This window comes from Raphanus sativus, chromosome 4 (genome assembly GCF_000801105.2).
Source record: "Raphanus sativus cultivar WK10039 chromosome 4, ASM80110v3, whole genome shotgun sequence".
In the NCBI taxonomy this organism is placed as follows: Eukaryota; Viridiplantae; Streptophyta; class Magnoliopsida; order Brassicales; family Brassicaceae; genus Raphanus; species Raphanus sativus.
The window spans coordinates 48,796,347-48,813,256 of record NC_079514.1 but is presented as its reverse complement, the minus strand read 5'-3'; the positions used below and the strand labels follow the sequence as shown (position 1 = coordinate 48,813,256).

General features: G+C 36.5%; 5 protein-coding genes and 1 pseudogene across 6 annotated transcripts in view; 3 read left to right on the top strand and 3 right to left on the bottom strand.

The window, feature by feature from the left end:
• Positions 1 to 1,206: 1,206 nt before the first annotated feature.
• Positions 1,207 to 2,409, bottom strand: LOC108849110 (60S ribosomal protein L11-2). The gene is made up of 4 exons (XM_018622617.2): positions 2,252 to 2,409; positions 2,015 to 2,165; positions 1,713 to 1,908; positions 1,207 to 1,620 (listed from the first exon to the last, which is right to left on the bottom strand). The coding sequence occupies exons 1-4, from the start codon at positions 2,252 to 2,254 to the stop codon at positions 1,422 to 1,424; spliced, it is 549 nt and encodes a 182-aa protein (XP_018478119.1). The 5' UTR covers positions 2,255 to 2,409; the 3' UTR covers positions 1,207 to 1,421.
• A 637-nt stretch (positions 2,410 to 3,046) lies between these two features.
• LOC108851705 (multiprotein-bridging factor 1b-like) lies at positions 3,047 to 4,329 on the bottom strand. The gene is made up of 4 exons (XM_057009393.1): positions 4,100 to 4,329; positions 3,803 to 3,886; positions 3,446 to 3,528; positions 3,047 to 3,354 (listed from the first exon to the last, which is right to left on the bottom strand). The coding sequence occupies exons 1-4, from the start codon at positions 4,239 to 4,241 to the stop codon at positions 3,235 to 3,237; spliced, it is 429 nt and encodes a 142-aa protein (XP_056865373.1). The 5' UTR covers positions 4,242 to 4,329; the 3' UTR covers positions 3,047 to 3,234.
• Positions 4,330 to 6,113: 1,784 nt separating this feature from the next.
• Positions 6,114 to 8,435, top strand: LOC108848892 (plant cysteine oxidase 5). 2 transcript variants are annotated; one of them, XM_018622346.2, is made up of 6 exons: positions 6,114 to 6,358; positions 6,627 to 6,872; positions 7,145 to 7,290; positions 7,505 to 7,658; positions 7,761 to 7,964; positions 8,059 to 8,435. In XM_018622346.2, the coding sequence occupies exons 2-6, from the start codon at positions 6,770 to 6,772 to the stop codon at positions 8,178 to 8,180; spliced, it is 729 nt and encodes a 242-aa protein (XP_018477848.1). In that variant the 5' UTR covers positions 6,114 to 6,358; positions 6,627 to 6,769; the 3' UTR covers positions 8,181 to 8,435. The 2 variants fall into 2 exon arrangements, with proteins under 2 accessions (XP_018477848.1, XP_018477847.1); XM_018622345.2 differs by having other exon boundaries at positions 6,115 to 6,358; positions 6,622 to 6,872.
• Positions 8,436 to 8,607: 172 nt separating this feature from the next.
• Positions 8,608 to 10,036, bottom strand: LOC108848692 (uncharacterized). Its single transcript, XM_018622116.2, has one exon. The coding sequence runs from the start codon at positions 9,982 to 9,984 to the stop codon at positions 8,749 to 8,751; it is 1,236 nt and encodes a 411-aa protein (XP_018477618.1). The 5' UTR covers positions 9,985 to 10,036; the 3' UTR covers positions 8,608 to 8,748.
• Positions 10,037 to 12,325: 2,289 nt separating this feature from the next.
• On the top strand, positions 12,326 to 15,767 carry LOC108849097 (uncharacterized; annotated as a pseudogene).
• Positions 15,768 to 16,862: 1,095 nt separating this feature from the next.
• The window catches only part of LOC108855378 (auxilin-related protein 2), a 30,267-nt gene continuing 30,219 nt past the window's right edge, over positions 16,863 to 16,910 (top strand). Inside the window, exon 1 of the mRNA XM_057008387.1 lies at positions 16,863 to 16,905. Within this exon, the coding sequence (XP_056864367.1) occupies positions 16,863 to 16,905 (43 nt within the window). The remainder of the gene's footprint in view (positions 16,906 to 16,910) is intronic.

Here is a 16,910-nt window from a genome sequence, read left to right as displayed (position 1 = left end):
TTTTTGAAAAATCACATTGTGTATGTTTCACTAGAAACTTTATTCAAACTAAAATAAAATATTAAATAGATCGATAATAACAGATTTTGTATGTTTCGATATAAATGATTTTATAAATATTTTTGTTTTAATATAGAAATTATTTTATATTTCTATCATTTAAATATCTAGTGAAGATTGTATAACCAATTAAATTATGCTGATTTTTCATTCTTAGTTTAATTATATTTGATTTTTACATTATATAAATAATATTTTTTGGAAAAAGTAATTTTCTGTTTTTGGTTAGAAGAACTTATGAAACAGATGACATATTAGAGCATGTTTATTGGTAAGATCCACTTAAAGCCCTTAGTGAATTTTTAACTCTTAAAAGTGAGATAAGCAACTTTGTTAAGGGACACTTGCTTATAATGGTTTAATGGTAGGTGCTTCACTTCAGTCTCTGATTCTTGCATTCTCATGATTCCCAAGAAAACAAAACTTCATTGCGTTCCTAAATCTATGGTAAAATAAGAAATCAACCCGTTAATTTCTCCACTTATCATTGTGCGCGGCGAACAATCAGCCGGAGAAAGAATCTGGAGCGGTGAGCGAGCGCGACGGAGAGAGAAATGGATTCGGTTAACGAATCGGTCGAAGAGAACACGCGGCCGACGAAGCAATTCCGAGCTGTACGACTCCTTCTTATCGATCCTAGCTCCGTCTGATTCCATCCGTAAGGAGTAAATTCGAGGCCATGCTGAATAAGGAGGGAAATATACAGAGAGCGGTGAAGAAGAAAAGGGGAAGATGAAGGCTCTGCAACGAAGACAAGGTGAAGCCACTCTGTGTTTAACACGTGTGTGCTAAGGGACGTGCCTTCTATATCTTAATTAAGCTATGTGCCTTAGGTTTTTATCTATTTTTCTTTTTCTTAAATCCCTAATTACACTAAGGGACTCATTTAAGAGTCACCAATAAACATGCTCTTATATATCCTTTATTAAAAAGAAAAAAAAAACTGAATCAGATTAGAGCCAAAACAAATTCTTAAATCATTTTGAACAATGAAGTAAAAAATGTTAATACAGATTTTCTATAAGAAACATTCCTTAAAAGAATCGTCTTCCATAATTTGAGCTATGGAATATTGTTTTACAAAACATGGTTTAGAGTTAACTTGATTACATCTAAAGAATGTTCATTACCTTATATCCATGGAACTAGTTCGAAAAGAAATAATTAGATCCTGGACTGTGTTTTACCTCAGCTTACACCTGTTTTGATGGCAATCATTGTAGATAGGCAATGTCTAAAAAGAAAACTCAAATGTCTGAAGAACAAAGAAGCAAAAAACAAAACTGATAAAATACGACTCAAACCAGGGGTGGACAAAACACACAGATTACAGATCTCTCTAACTGAGACAATTTTGTTGTTTAACCAGTAATGTTCTGAGACTTGTTGAGAATGACTCCTTCGTATTTAACTTGGAACCACTTCATGGCATCATCCTTCGTGACTCTGTGCTGGATCCCAACACGAGTCTTGCATCTTCTGCGACGCGCCACACGGTAACCAGGACGCTCAAGAACAACATAGAAGTCCATACCGTAGATTCCAGTGGACGGGTCATACCTAAAAAGATCCATTCAAATGACCGATTACAAAAAGAGCCATCTTAAGTTGTTTGTTTCTATATCATCAATGTTAGAAAGAGCGAGACTTACTTGATACCAAGATCAATGTGCTCCTGGATACCGAAACCAAAGCAACCAGTGTCGCTAAAGTTCCTTCTCAAGAGCTCATACTCTTTAACCTTGAGTCCACTTTCAAGTAGCTGCATAGCTTTATCTCCCCTGACGGTAACGTAGCAAGCAATCTTCTCGTTACGTCTGATACCAAAAGAACGAACAGTGTACCTTGCTGCCAAACAGATTGCCAAAGACAAAACACTCAGAAACACCATCCAACAAAAAAGACTCATTGATTTGCCCTAAACATGACTGTTCAATTTCAAGATTCAAGTCACCTTTGGAGAAAACAGGAGTCTGGCCACTCAACTGTTCCAAGACCTTGGAGGCTCTGGTGAGACGATCTCCACTCTCGCCGACGGAGATGTTGAGCACCAGCTTCTGCACTTTTATGTCCCTCATTGGGTTCGTTAGCTTCTTCTCCGACGCCTGTTTCAATTCGAACAAAAAGAAGGATCAGTACCACAGTGTTTACTAAGAAACATCAAAAACACAAGAAGATAACTACGACGGACCATTTGCGATTAAGGTTGCGAGAACACTCCGGAGTACGGCAAAGCTGGAAGCGAAAGAGAAGACGAAGAAGCCGCAGCAAAAATTATATAAGCCCTAGATCTCATCGACTATGGAAATGACGACTTTACCCTCATCCCTCCCAACAGGCCCACGTTCCCCTCACGTGACGTAGCGGTTCTTAAACATTTGATTTCGGTTTATACCCGGTTTGTGCTCAAAATAGGCCAGGATTGGCCCATAGACATATAGAGATTTACTGTTTCTATTATTGGGGTCAAACATTTCTTTGTATTTTTAACAGTAATTTTGATGAAAATGTTCCATTGTTGATCACTCAAATCAAGTGTTACATAGTCACATAGGTTTTAACTAATCACTCAAAAGCCTAACATTTGTTGATATTCTCTGGTTTATTGAGAACCGACGCTTGCTCTCTACCGGGTGAATTAGGAGACCGAGACAAGCTAAAGAGCTACTAGAGCAGCCACTAAACTTGGTGGCGCGGACAATACTTGAATTCACGCGAACTTTACATATTGGTCCTTACACTTCGGTTTGGTGCAGCTAAGTCCCGAGAGTTAATATCGATCAAGCCTATGATACGGGTGACTAAGGCTAAACATTGGATGAGCAGGGCTCGAGATAGCATATCATCCCTTCTTGCAAACGTATTAGGACCAAATAAAACTTGAATTACGTTTGTGGTTTATCAATCATTACTGGATTGATTGATATTTACGTACGAGTTGAATAAAAATTTTGAATTCTTAATCACATTTTGTGATATGATGATATGCAAAGAGAACGAGCGGATTATTTATAATGACAAAACGGTTCAAAGCAGCTTTAGTTTCTTTGTTTTCTTACAAACCATAAAAGATTTCAAGCAGAGCTCGCTACTAAACCATCAAACAAGGCACACAGTCACTACAGCATATGGACTGAAGTGAAACGGCGACTAGCTTTTGAGGAGATTATGTTATTACTTTTTTCCACGGAGTTTAGCTCCAAGTGCCCTCTCCAGCTTAATCAGGATCTGCTGGTTCGGTATCGCCTTCCCAGACTCGTATTCTTGGATCACTTGTGGCTTCTCATTGATCAGCTACACAACCAACCAACACATATTCATATCACAATCATGAATCAAACTACATGAAACTAGAGAGACAGAGTGAAGAGAGAAAGCAATATACCTGAGCAAGTTGGGACTGGGTGAGCTTCTTCTCACCTCGGGCATGCATGATTGCTTTCTTCAACTCAGTAGGCACACGTTCATCTGAATTTTAAACAACATAATACACCTCATAAACACGCTGTTGAAGACAACCAATACACTTAAATCAATCTAACACAAGAAAGGGAAACAAGGTGATTATATGTAAGTAAAGCTTTTTTGGCTCATTTCACTATAATCCATCTACGAACAAAGACTTCATCTCACTATAACTAGTGTGATTCACATAATACAGAGGAAGATACTAAACTATTAGCATTCAATACAGATATGAAGTTAATGATATTCATTGTGAATGAGGAGATTAGAAACTTACGAGCTAAGTTCTCAGTGTCATCATCAAGCCTCTTGGTGTTCAAGGAGGTGCCGCTTGAAGCCGCCTTGTTCGTTCCAGCATTGTCTATATATTCAACAGCACAAAAAGACAAATCCACGTTAGATTTCAAAACCTGATACGATCACAACCAACAATAATCACCGTCAAATCGAAATCACTACAAACAAAAACCCTAATTTTTTAACCTGATCTCGATTCAATCGCCGAATCTCTTCCAAAACCAGATCTAAAAGAAAACGCGAAGATCGAGAACAAGAAGAAGAAGGGGAAACAAACATTTTCTGACGGATTCGATATCGGCGCCGCTTCTCCGAGCAGCGTTGACAGTCTTCTCGTCGCGCTTGGCGGCGGCGTTCGGGGTTTTCTTACGGATCACCACGGGCTCCCAATCCTGAGTCATCGGTCCTACTCCTGCCATAGCTTCTTCTTTCCTTCTTCTTCGACCGCCTTTCTAGGGTTTCTTCTTCGTGGATGATGAGAGAGAGCGTCTGGATAAAGCAAGACCCAGCCTTATCGTTTTGCTTTTTTATATCTATGTTGTTTATGGGGGTAGTTTAGTAAATAGCCGACATTGATGGGGTCCACGCGAATTTTCAGCAAAATATCTTGACGAGACACTTGAGGCTTTCTTAAAGCCCGTTTGGACCTGGTAGGGAGGCCAATAATAGAACGGGCTGTTAACTTCTTCTTTTTTCTACCATCATCCTCTGAATTATATTTTTGATTTATTTTTTATATAAGAGAAATTTTATACTAATAAATAGGAAATTCACTCCAGTATATTTATTTAAAATAATAATATCTAAAATATAGAAAAATAAAAAAATATTTATTTTATCTATAAATAATATAAAAATAATAATTTCTATTTTAAATGAATAAGTATTACCTCTAAATATTATTGGAGTAATTTTATCTCTAAATATTATAATAGAAAAAATATAAAGATATGTTATAATACACAAAATGTGGGCTTTGAAAAAAAAATCCACAAATGGTTACTTTTTTTTACCATATCTTGGATTATTGAATAGTATGAGATTTTGTTTGATGCCTTTTTCTTCTTTTTGCAAATATAGCAAATCCAATCAATGTCAAAATGTTGTCATATCTTCTTCATATAACTCAAAAGGGGGAATGTATCATCAATTTGTATATGTAACTTAACGTGTGTAACTGTTGCTGATTAGCAACAAAAAAAATACAGCTTAATTGTTGGTGTTTTTTTTTAAAGACAACTTATTCTATTAAATTATAATCATAACTAATTGATATATATTTTAATCTGTTTAATTATTTATATCTAAATAACTACTTTCTAAAATTAAAAAAAAAATATCCGTCCTTTGATGCTTTTTATTTATTGTTATGAGATTTTGTATGATGCTTTTTATTTATTTTTGCATATATAGCAAATCCAATCAGTGTCACAATGTTCATATAACTCAATAGGGGGAATGTATCAATTTGTATATGTAACTTAACGTGTGTAAACTGTTGCTGATTGGCAACAAAAATTACAGCTGTAGTTGTTGGTGTCTTCCTTCTATCTTGTCTTCCTACAAAAAACAAAAGTCTAGAGAGAAGAAAACGCCAGTGGGAATTGATTCGAGCTACAAAGCAAGGGTTTAAATTGACTATTTCAAAAGGTAAGGGCAAGCAAAGTGAATATCTAACATTGAAGGAGTCCCTGCGAATTCTCAACAAAATATATTTGCCAAGACGTTGAGGCTTTCTTAAAGCCCGTTTGGACCTGGTAAGGAGGCCGAAAATAAAACGGCCTATTAACTTCTTACCATCATCTATAATAATGTAATTTATTATAATAAATATGAAATTAAATTTAATATATTTATTTAAATTAATAATGTCTGTAATATAAAGTATTTCTTTCTATATAAATAAAAAATAGTAATTTTTATTCTAAATGAATATATAGAGATAAATTGGAGTAATTTAAGTGTATATTATAGAAACAAATATAGAGATAGTTTAGAAGTATTCTAAAGAACAAAACAAAATGTGGGGTTTGCAAAGTAAAATCCACAAATGGTTACTTTTCTTTTACCATAACTTGGATTATTTACGAGATTTTGTTTGATTTTTTTTGTTGCATATATAGAAAATACAATCAATGCCATTAAGAAGTTGTCAAATCTACTTTTATATAACTCAACAGGGGGAATGTAACTTAACGTGTGTGTAACTGTTGATTAGCAACCAAAAAAATACAGCTGTAATTGTTGGTGTGTCTTCCTACAAAAGACTAAAAAAAGTGTATGGAGTCTTGACAGAAGAAAACGCAGTGGGTGGGAGGAATTGATTCGAGCTATAGAAAGCAAGGGTTTAAATTGACTGTTTCGAAAAGTAAAGGGCAAAGAAAGTGAATCTCCAGATTGTTTAATGACCAATAAAGCAAAAGAGACAAGAAAAAGGATCAAATTCTGATTCTTCCTCCTCCGATTTTGACTCAATTCAATTCCTTCTTTCGTCGTCGCCGTTCTTCTGATTTTTTTCAACTCATCTGCTCGAAAGGTCCCTCTCTTTTTTTATCTCTGTCTCTATCTCTTTAATCATTTGAAATTGAAATCCACTTGTTGTCTTTCTCCTGCTTCTATTCTAAGCTGTTCCTTTTTGCTTTGCACCATTCATTTCGATTTAAGATTCAGTAAAAGAAATAAAGTTTGCTTTTCAGTAACATCACTTTTGCTTTGTGTGAGAGAGAGACCCTTTAGCTGTGGATTTGTGATATCTGTTTAAAGTTGTTGTCTTTTTTTTTTTTTTTGTCTTTTATTCAGGGCAGGTGCTTGAGAATATCATTTGAAGAAGGTGATCGATCTCTGTTGCCCTTTTTTTGTAATAGTAACGTATCTGTAACTGGAAACAGACGCTGCTTGCCCATTTATCAAAGTCCAAACCTTTATCAGAGCCGCTGCCTTTGTTATCATGCCGTATTATATTCAGAGGCTTTTCAACACTTGCAAGGCCTCTCTCTCACCTAATGGACCTGTGTCTGAGGAGGCCTTAGACAAGGTTCGCAACATGTTGGGTACGACTTTTCGTTTTTTGAGGTTGCTTCCATCATGTTCTTTAGGTTCTCTGTTTTCCAGCTCATGATGTCTGAATAGCACTGCTATTTTGGGGGGTGTTTTTTGCACTCTCTTATGACCTAGACTACTCTTGTAGCTGTCTTACAAGTTTTCTCTTTTAAGTTTCTTCCATTTTTTGAGCATTATGTCTGAACTGCAGTGCTGTTTCTGAGTATCTCAGTTTCTTGTGTCGTGATACTTTGTATGTTTTTTTTTCTTTCTTGAATTTCAGAGAAAATCAAGCCGTCTGATGTTGGTCTCGAACAGGAAGCTCAGCTGGTGCGTAACTGGTCTGGTCCTGGGAACGATCGTAATGGAAACCATAATTCTCTGCCAGCCATCAAATACCTTCATTTACATGAGTGTGACAGCTTCTCGGTAAGCAAAAACTTTCTTTTGACATTGCTGCTTCTGCTTTTGAGTGTGCCTTTAACCATTATGTTCAAACAAGTGCATATATTCACCTGATAATGTATTCATAGTCTTTGCCCATGATAGGCTTCTCATGTTGTAATCAGAAGTACTAGTGATGATGAGAGGGTTTCTTGTTTTTTCTTGTCTGCTTATGACTTGATTATTGTTCTTCTGTCAGATTGGAATTTTCTGCATGCCACCTTCGTCTATCATACCACTTCATAACCATCCAGGCATGACAGTGGTAAGCAAGCTAGTCTACGGTTCGATGCACGTGAAGTCATATGATTGGGTTGAGCCTGATCCATCAGAGTTAGACGATCCATTACAAGGTAAAAAAGACATGTAAACCGTCCAATGCAACTTTCCAAATATTTTTTTTTCAATAAACCTTCTCTGAGTAAATCTATTATTCTCGAACATTTTATTCATAGCAAGACCTGCAAAGCTGGTCAAGGATACGGACATGACGGCTCCTTGCCCAGCAACCACACTATATCCAACAACCGGCGGCAACATCCATTGTTTCAAAGCCATTACTCATTGTGCTATCTTTGATATCTTATCTCCTCCCTACTCTCCTACTCATGGAAGACACTGCAACTACTTCCGCAAATCCCCAATCCGTGACTTACCTGGTAATTAGATCTATAGCTTAACATATTGGTTTAGGGTTATTGTTAACTATGGAAAATGTTGTTGTTGATGATGATGATGATCTATGGAAAGCAGGTGAGATTGAAGTGATGAATGGAGAAGTGATATCAAATGTGACATGGCTTGAAGAGTATCAGCCTCCAGATAACTTTGTGATATGGAAAGTTCCTTACAGAGGTCCTGTGATTAGAAAATGAGTTCATGACAGCACAGAAGAAATGAGCAGACGAAAGAAGAATGTAGCTGGAGAATAAAATTGGTAAACCATTCAGAAGACTAGGCTACTGGTTTGTGGTCAAAGAGGTTCTTTACGTATGATAATGTTTTACTACTACTTACATCTTTACTATTTTACTTTACTAGTTTTAATAATGATAATATTTTTGTCTACATAAAAGAACAATTGTCCACAAACAATGTAATTTAGTTTCATAAATTTACAGTTTCATCCATCCTTTGCCTTTCTATTTCATCCTCTTAAATATCAAAAATCATAGCAAGTTCATAGTTCATCTTGTGGCTATAAGTTACACATGAGAAACCTAACACTTGTTTATAAAGAAAAAGTTAAATAAGAAATGCTCAAAACTGGTGTTGTTTGATTTCTCCACAAAACCACCAAACAACAGTAACACAGGTTCAACATTTAAATGATAAGCATCAGTACAAGACTATGAGAGTCCAAAATGTAATCAGCACTAAGATAAAACATAAAATCACCCAATTGAAAAACAAAACAAAAACCTTTTATCTTTTATCTTTCTTCTAAGCACTCTTCTTCCTCTTGGGTTTCAAACCACCACCAGACTCTTGTTTCGTAGCCTTCGTCTTCTTCTTTGGCTTTAACTCATCCTTACCCTTAGCCAATTTCTTCTTCGGTTTCTCAGCTTCTGCAACCTCAGCCACCTCCTTCTTCTTCGGCTTTAACTCATTCTCTTTCAACTTCCCCTTGGCAACTTTCTTCTTAGGTTTCTCAGCCTCTACAACCTCACTCACCTCCTTCTTCCTCTTCTTCTCCTTAACACTAACCTCAACATCACCAATCTCATCATCATCAAGCACCTCAGACACATTACTATCCATATACCTAACCTCATGAATCCTACCCTTCTTCTTCTTCTTCTTCTCCTCCTTCACCACACCACTCTCCTTCTCCTCTTCCTCTTCCTCAACAACAACACTCTTCCCACCATCAATCTTCAGCTTCAAATCAGGCACACTCTGATAAACAGGCAGCGCCACGCTCCCCGACAACTTCAAATGCAAAGACCTAACATACTTCCACTTACCAGGCAACACCTCAACAACCCCCTTCAACGTCTCCACCACATTCTCCACAATCTCCCCCTCTTCCATCGACAACTTCCCAACCTTGACAACGCTACACGTCCCCGTCCTAACGAAAAACATCGCCGATCCACAAACCTTCTCCACCTGCTCCTTCCAGTTCCTATGCTTCAAATCCACAGCCGCCGGAATCTTCTTCGTCTCGAAAAACTTCTTCCCGATCAGCCTCGGCAGGAGAGGGATCACTCTCCGATCCGCGAAGAACATCTCGTAAGAATCGCAGAGCTTACGCTTCGATTCGAAGGCCTTGTAATCGCTCCTCAGCTTCGAGAGCTTGAGGATCTTCGCGATCGGGACGTTATCGGAGTCGATCTTCTTCCTCGCGTCTTCTTTGGTTAGTCCGCTCTTAGGTCTGTCGTCGATGATGAGGCAGAGCTCCGGGGAGGAGGAGTCGATGAGGGGGTGAGGGAGGGGGATGAGGTGAGGCTTCGTGCGGTTTGTTTGAGGGATCTTCTTTAAGGTGACGATTAGGTAGACGAACTCGTCTTGCTCCAGGAGCTGGGGCTTCTCTGTTTTGGATTTCTCGGTTCTCCATTTGAGTAGGGCGGTGACGGCGGCGTCGACGGTCTTGGGGTTTACTCTTGAGGTTTGTGCGAGTTGTTGTTGTTGTTGTTGTTGCTCTGGCGGCGGCGATGGTGCGGTGGTGGTGGTCATTGATTTGAGATTTAGGGTTTAAGGGAAGAGGGAGAGGGAAGAAGTGGTGTGATTTGAAGATTTATGCGTTGTTGATTCTCTGTGCCCTGGAAGTTAATGGGCCTGACCTTTTGGGCCTGTATGTAAAATTCTTTTTAGAACTTATGGGCTCAACTTTCAACCATGCTTGTATTTTTGTGATTTTTGTCTCTCTCTCTGTTTTCAAAAAATGATGAGTATTTTAATCATTTGAATTATTATTATATTTCCTTTTGGAGAATTGTAGATTGATTATTTGATTTGAGGTTCAATATGAGGTTATTAACAGTTTGAGAATGAACGTAATGACAGATTAACAGGTTGAGAATCTTAGGAATTTGATTTAAAGAGCAATATTTATGTGGAATAGTTTAGTTATAAACATTTTGTGGAAGTTTAATTTTCAAGTAACTAGAACTTTAGAATTACAGAAGGCTTAGTTAGATAAGATAACCAAAGGAGCATATTACAAATATTCAAAAGGGGATCCAAGAATCAATAAAATAAAATAAAACTACAAAAATGGAATTATATTTGATACCCACTGCACTGCTTACTATAAAGCTGTTGCCTTTATATTATGTTCTTCAACAGAAGTTTTTTTTTTAATTGTGTGTTCTTTGTTTGTCCCCATAAGGGAAAATTCCTTAAAAATACACAGACTGAGTTTCTTTTGCTGAAAAAATACACGAATTTTTTTGGCTTCCCAAAAAATACACAAACTAATTTTGATTGTCCATAAAATACACGAATTTTTGAATTTTGAAGGTTTCACACCTCGATTTTAACGGTGTAAACAGTGACTAACAGAATAGTAAGACGCCGTTAACTCTGATTAAAAAGTTCATGTATTTTATGGACAACCAAAATTAGTTCGTGTATTTTTCGGGAAGCCTAAAAATTTCATGTATTTTTTCACCAAAGGAAATTTAGTATGTGTATTTTTAAGGAATTTTCAAATGAAGTTTGGATATTTCATATAATATTCAGAGGCTAAATATCTGGACCCAATACATATCCAAAATTTTATATTTGTAAACTTTCGGTTTGGTTTTGGACCAGATATTTTCGATCTGAAAAATCCAGATCCGAAAAAAAACGGCCCTAAACCCGACCCAAAGACCTGAAAAAAAAACACATTCTCTATCATATGATATAGGTCCGAAATTTTATATTTGTAAACTTTCGGTTTGATTTTGGACCGAATATTTTCAGTTCAGTTCTGATTCAAGTTTTTGAATCCGGCTAGACATTTTAGCCGGATTCAAAAACTTGAATCGGAACTGACCCAAAAATATTCTGTCCAAAACCAAACCAAAAGTTTACAAATATTTGTTGAGTCCAATTTAGTCGAAATCTATCATATATATCTAAAAATTCACAAACAACTCTAAATTTTACATTGAAAGTTTCATATTAATTAAAAATGTTTCTGTTACAAAAACAAAACTAAAAAATATTGCAAAAATAATAACAAAATTGTTAGCAGAAAGATCTTGTCGGATTGAATCTATTCGTGTCGATTTTATTAGGCCCAGGTCTATTCAGATCAGTTCTTTTTGGTTTCAATTCTTTCAAGTAGAAGAGTTTTGGATCCAACAAATATTTGTAAACTTTCGGTTTGGTTTTGGACCGAATATTTTCGGGTCAGTTCCAATCCAAGTTTTTGAATCCGGCTAAAATGTCAAGATTAGGTCTAGATATTTTAGCCCGATTCAAAAACTTGGATCGAAACTGATCCGAAAATATTCGGTCCAAAACCAAACCGAAAGTTTACAAATATAAAATTTTGGATCTGTATTGGGTCCATATATTTAGCATCTGAATAGGATATGAAATATCCAAACTCCATTTGAAAATTCCTTAAAAATACACATACTAAATTTCCTTTGCTGAAAAAATACACGAACTTTTTAGGCTTTCCAAAAAATACACGAACTAATTTTGGTTGTTCATAAAATACATGAACTTTTTATTCAGAGTTAACGGCGTCTAACGGCGTCTTACTATTATGTTAGTCACTGTTTACACCGTTAAAATCGAGGTGTGAAACCTTCAAAATTCAAAAGTTCGTGTATTTTATGGACAATCAAAATTAGTTTGTGTATTTTTTTGGAAGCCAAAAAAGTTTATGTATTTTTTCAGCAAAAGAAATTCAGTTTGTGTATTTTTAAGGAATTTTCCCTCCCCATAACCAATTCAAAATTCATTTATGTTTGAAACTAGAAAGTTCAAATTGAAACGTATACACATTGACTACTTACCGGAGTCATATATAAACAATATTGACTTCATTGGATGCTATGAACATTATCAACCTATAGATGCCACTCTCTATGACACAAAAGCCAAGTCGTTATAATAGAGAAAAGATTTGCCTTTTGTGTGTAGAAAAACAAAAGGCTAAACTTTTCAAAATTCTTTCTCTCTCTATATCTTTGCAACGGCTATCTCTCTCTCTCCAATTCAAATTCTTTCGCTTAACGTCTCCTTGCTGCTTCTATACTACTTGGAGCTCTCTCCCAATCTCAAATCTGTATGATCTGACCCACTTCAATAAAATCTCAGTTCTTTTCTCTCTCTCATTTAAAATTCCAGATTTGAATTTACAAGGGTTTCTGATAACTACACTTAATGGATGGATCCATAAGTAAAAGGCGAAGACTTTAGAATCCCAGTGAAAGTGAAAGGTACAAAGACTGGTCCTTTAGCTCAATACAATTCAGTAATTCATTACATTACTTCGCAAAGTCTGTTCCTTTAGCTGATTCTCACTATCCTTTAGCTAATTCAATCATTAATTTGCAAAGTGTGTTCCTTTCTGTCTGCTGTTATCTTGATTGGTTCCAGCTACTTGTAATTGCACTGAGATTGATTCAGTTCTTGTTACCCATATAGGTGAAAAATAAAATGGACATTGTTGAGAGGAAACGACCTAGAGGAACGTTTCTAAATCTGTTTGATTGGCCTGGCAAATCAAGGAAGAAGCTTTTCTCATCTAACGTATCTCAAATCTCTGGTATGATACTTCACCCTTTTGTTTTCTGTATATACAATACATTTTGGTAATCTAAAGTTTCTTGTTTTCTAAAACAGAAGATTCAAAGCAAGCAAAGGAGAATGTTCAAAACCCATCAACTACACAACGTTCTGTTGTAAGCCTTTTGCTCTCAATACTATCTTCCTTGTTGGTTTAGTGAATGACATGAACTGATTGCTCTCACAACTACTTCCCTTGTTCTATGCAATGTTTGTGTTACAACTCTCGTATGTTCTGTTTCAACACTTGAATCTCAATACTAGTTTAGTGAATGACATGAACTGATTGTGTTATTCTACCAATACTTCCTTTTTTATGTAATGTTTTTTTTTTTCTTTGTGTGTGTGTGTGTTAGTTTAGTGAATATTGGTACATCTCTGGTGTGATATGTTTCAACATTTGTAACACCTTTTACTCTCAATATTATTTTCCTTTTTTATGCAATTTTTGTGTGTGTTTGGATCAGTGAATAACATGAACTGATTGTTAATGTGATCTGTTTCAACAGTTTCAGGTTGATCAGACTATAAACAACCCAACTTTCAATCCAAGAAGCGACTCGAGCTGTTGTGCATCCTCTGTAAATAGCGATGATGGAAATGTGGCTAAAGCACCGAGTGTAGTAGCGAGGCTCATGGGTTTAGAGTGTATACCACAACCAAACGTTATGGAACGTCCTGATACTGATCCATACTTTCTTAGATCCTTGCATCAGGCACACACTTTTGATGTCAATGCTGATCATCAGAGCAACGTTTCTTGGTATAATTTGGATTCAAGAACCAGTAAAGGACCACGTAAGAGGATGATTGAGCGGTTTCAAACCGAAACCTTACCTCCAAGAACCGCTAAACCGATCTCTGTCACTCACAGTAAGCTCTTGTCTCCTATAAGGAACCCTGGGTTTGTTCCATCTAGAAACCCTGCTTATGTAATGGAAGCTGCTTCAAGGATGATAGAGCCAAGTCCACCACGGATGATGGCTAGAACAAGGGTGATTACATCATCTGATTCTTCTTCTCCAGTTCCATTAAGGATCAGAGATTTGAAAGAGAAACTAGAAGCTGCTGCACAGAAAGCTTCTACTTCATTCCCTCAAATCTTCAGTGACAATAAGAAAACTAAAGCTTTGGGGAAAACCAGTTGTGATGGGTTAAAGGCCAGGAGTAGTCAGAAGCCTGACAGCTTAACAACGTCCTCAAGTGGGAACAGAAGGAGCCAAAAGGAGAAAGCAGAAGCTAAGAGCCGTGCAGTGAAAAGCCAGAATGGTCTCAAAGGATCTTCCTTAAGCGCAGGGAAGAATGTGCTTAAGCAGAATCACCAGAAGCAAAACTGCAGAGACAATCAGCAGAGTAGGAAAGCAATGAACAAAGTTGTGAACAAGGTTGTTGTTGTGGATAGTGGATCTACATCGAAAAAGAGTCTTCCTCGAAGCAAGAAACCGCGAAATGGGGTGCAAGAACCAGGTATCAAAAGGGGTGAGAAGTTGATAAAATGCAACGTTTCCATTGATGGTATATCAAGAAGGAGTGGAGATGATCAGAAAAGGGAAACGGATGTGGTTTCTTTCACTTTCTCGTCTTCAATGAAAGGTTTATCATCTCACTCACAAGGAAACAGACAAGATGCAGACTCTGCTGTTAAGTTCAATGTGATAGGTGGTGATTCATTAAATGCGCTTTTGGAGCAAAAGCTCAGAGAACTGACCTCAAAGATTGAAGCTTCTAGCTCTAGTTTGATCCAAGAAGAGTCTTTAAAATCCATTTCTAGCTCTAGCTTGATCCAAGAAGAGAGTGAATCTGTTTCCGACTGCACATCATTCTATAACAACCAGAAATGTCAGGTTAGTGTCCATAAAATGCAGCTTCATCATTCTACTGTATTTTCAAATGGTTTTCAGCTTACCAATCTCTGAGAAAATATTGTTTTTTTGTTCCTTAAAGAAGAAGAAGATGATGCAGGGAGAAGAAATTGAAGTTAGCAGCATCAGCACTCTTACAGAGGCTGATGATTCCACACTCTCCTGCAACAAAAATTTCACAGATAGCAGACAAGACAGTGAATATGGTATGTCAATGTCTCTTGGTTTTCTCCCTTTTCCAATGACTTAGGCTAAGTGTTGTTATATGTTTTCAGAAGCCAACCAAACATTAAATGAAACATACTCTGAAGCAACAGTTGACTGGGAGTTTGAGTACATAACCGAGATCCTCAAATCCAGCCAGCTAATGTTTCAAGACTTGGCCACTAATGAACTATTATTACCCTCAATGAGGCCTCTTTGATGAAAGGGAACGCTCTCGAGGAGGTGTAATATCAATGAAGATGGAAAGAAAGGTGCTTTTCGACTGTGTGAATCAGTGCTTAGCGGTGAAGTTTGAAAGGATGTTAGTTGGAAGCTGCAAAGGGATGATGGTGATGTTGTCGGAACATAGAGACATGTTGGCTGAAGAAGTGAACAGAGAAGTCAAAGGGTTGAAGAAGATGAGAGAGATGATGATAGACGAGCTTGTGGATCATGACATGAGCTGTTTGGAAGGGAGATGGATTGGTTTTGAGAGAGAGATGTTTGAGGAAGGCATTAATATATAGAAGGAGAGATAGTTTCTTCTTTGGTTGATGATTTAGTTACTGAACTTTTCTCTACTGGCTTTTGTTAAACGGTAGTGGTAGGTTTGAAAAAACAATTTAATTAACTAAATTTGGCTTTGTCAATATTTTAATTTTTAAACATTTTATAATTTAATTAAATTTCATAAAATGATGTGTATACACCTAATCAACTCATTAGACAATGAAAACGTAGGTAAGTAACCAATACAATTTAAAAAAAAAAATCATATACACTATTCTATATACTTACATGCATATTGTCGTTCTACATTTCTCATGTTCCCTTCTCTAATCTATATTATTTTTTAAATCATAAAAATGATTGTTAAACTTTATAGTTATAAAAACATAGTTTTCTGTATATTTAATGTTTTGAAAGGATGAATTTTTTTTTGAACAATTTTTGAAAAGATGACAAAAAAAAATCTTTTGAAAGTTTTGAATTGAACATTTTGTTTTGGAACGCAACTTCCATTTTTGAATTGAACATATATTTTATTAAATTTTATATGTAATATTGAATTAAAAAAACTAGCATATTTTGCCAACGATGATTTTGATTGTGCTGCAACCTCCTGTTGTTCAGCCAAGATACCATACAGCCAGAACTTCTTCGCAATGATAGATTACAGCTCCTCAACACAGCTCTCTAAACTCGTCCTTGAGTCAGACAGTAACTCTGAGGCAGCAACCATTTTCTCAGCTAATATCTCATCCCGAGCCTTAGTAAGGGTGGTCACCCCAAAGTCAACAACCTGACCTAATTGATAGACAACCTCAAATTCAATACCATCTGAAATCTTCTTCTTCTTAAGTTGCCTTCTCAGAGTGATCCATTTTGAAAATAGATGGAACATTAAGGATCCATGTGCAAAGTCTTTCGCAGAGGTAAAATCTTTCGCAGAAGTAACCTCTTCCATGCCTTGAAAAACGATCTACCCAGCAGAATGATGAAGAAAATGATTCCAAGAAAGAGGAGGTATACCTCGAAAAAACCACCGCACTCTTTTTTATCGAAGTCGACGAAACACCGTAGAGCGTAGAAATCGCTACGACGAAGACGACGTCCCCAGAGAATTAGGGCTCGAACAAATCGATGACCCCGATCATCTGAATAAAGTTCATTGGATTCTCGACGTCCCCAAAGAATTAGTGTCAATATTTTAATTTTGAAACATTTTATAATTTAATTAAATTTCATAAAATGATGTGTATACACCTAATTAACTCATTAGACAATGAAAACGTAGGTAAG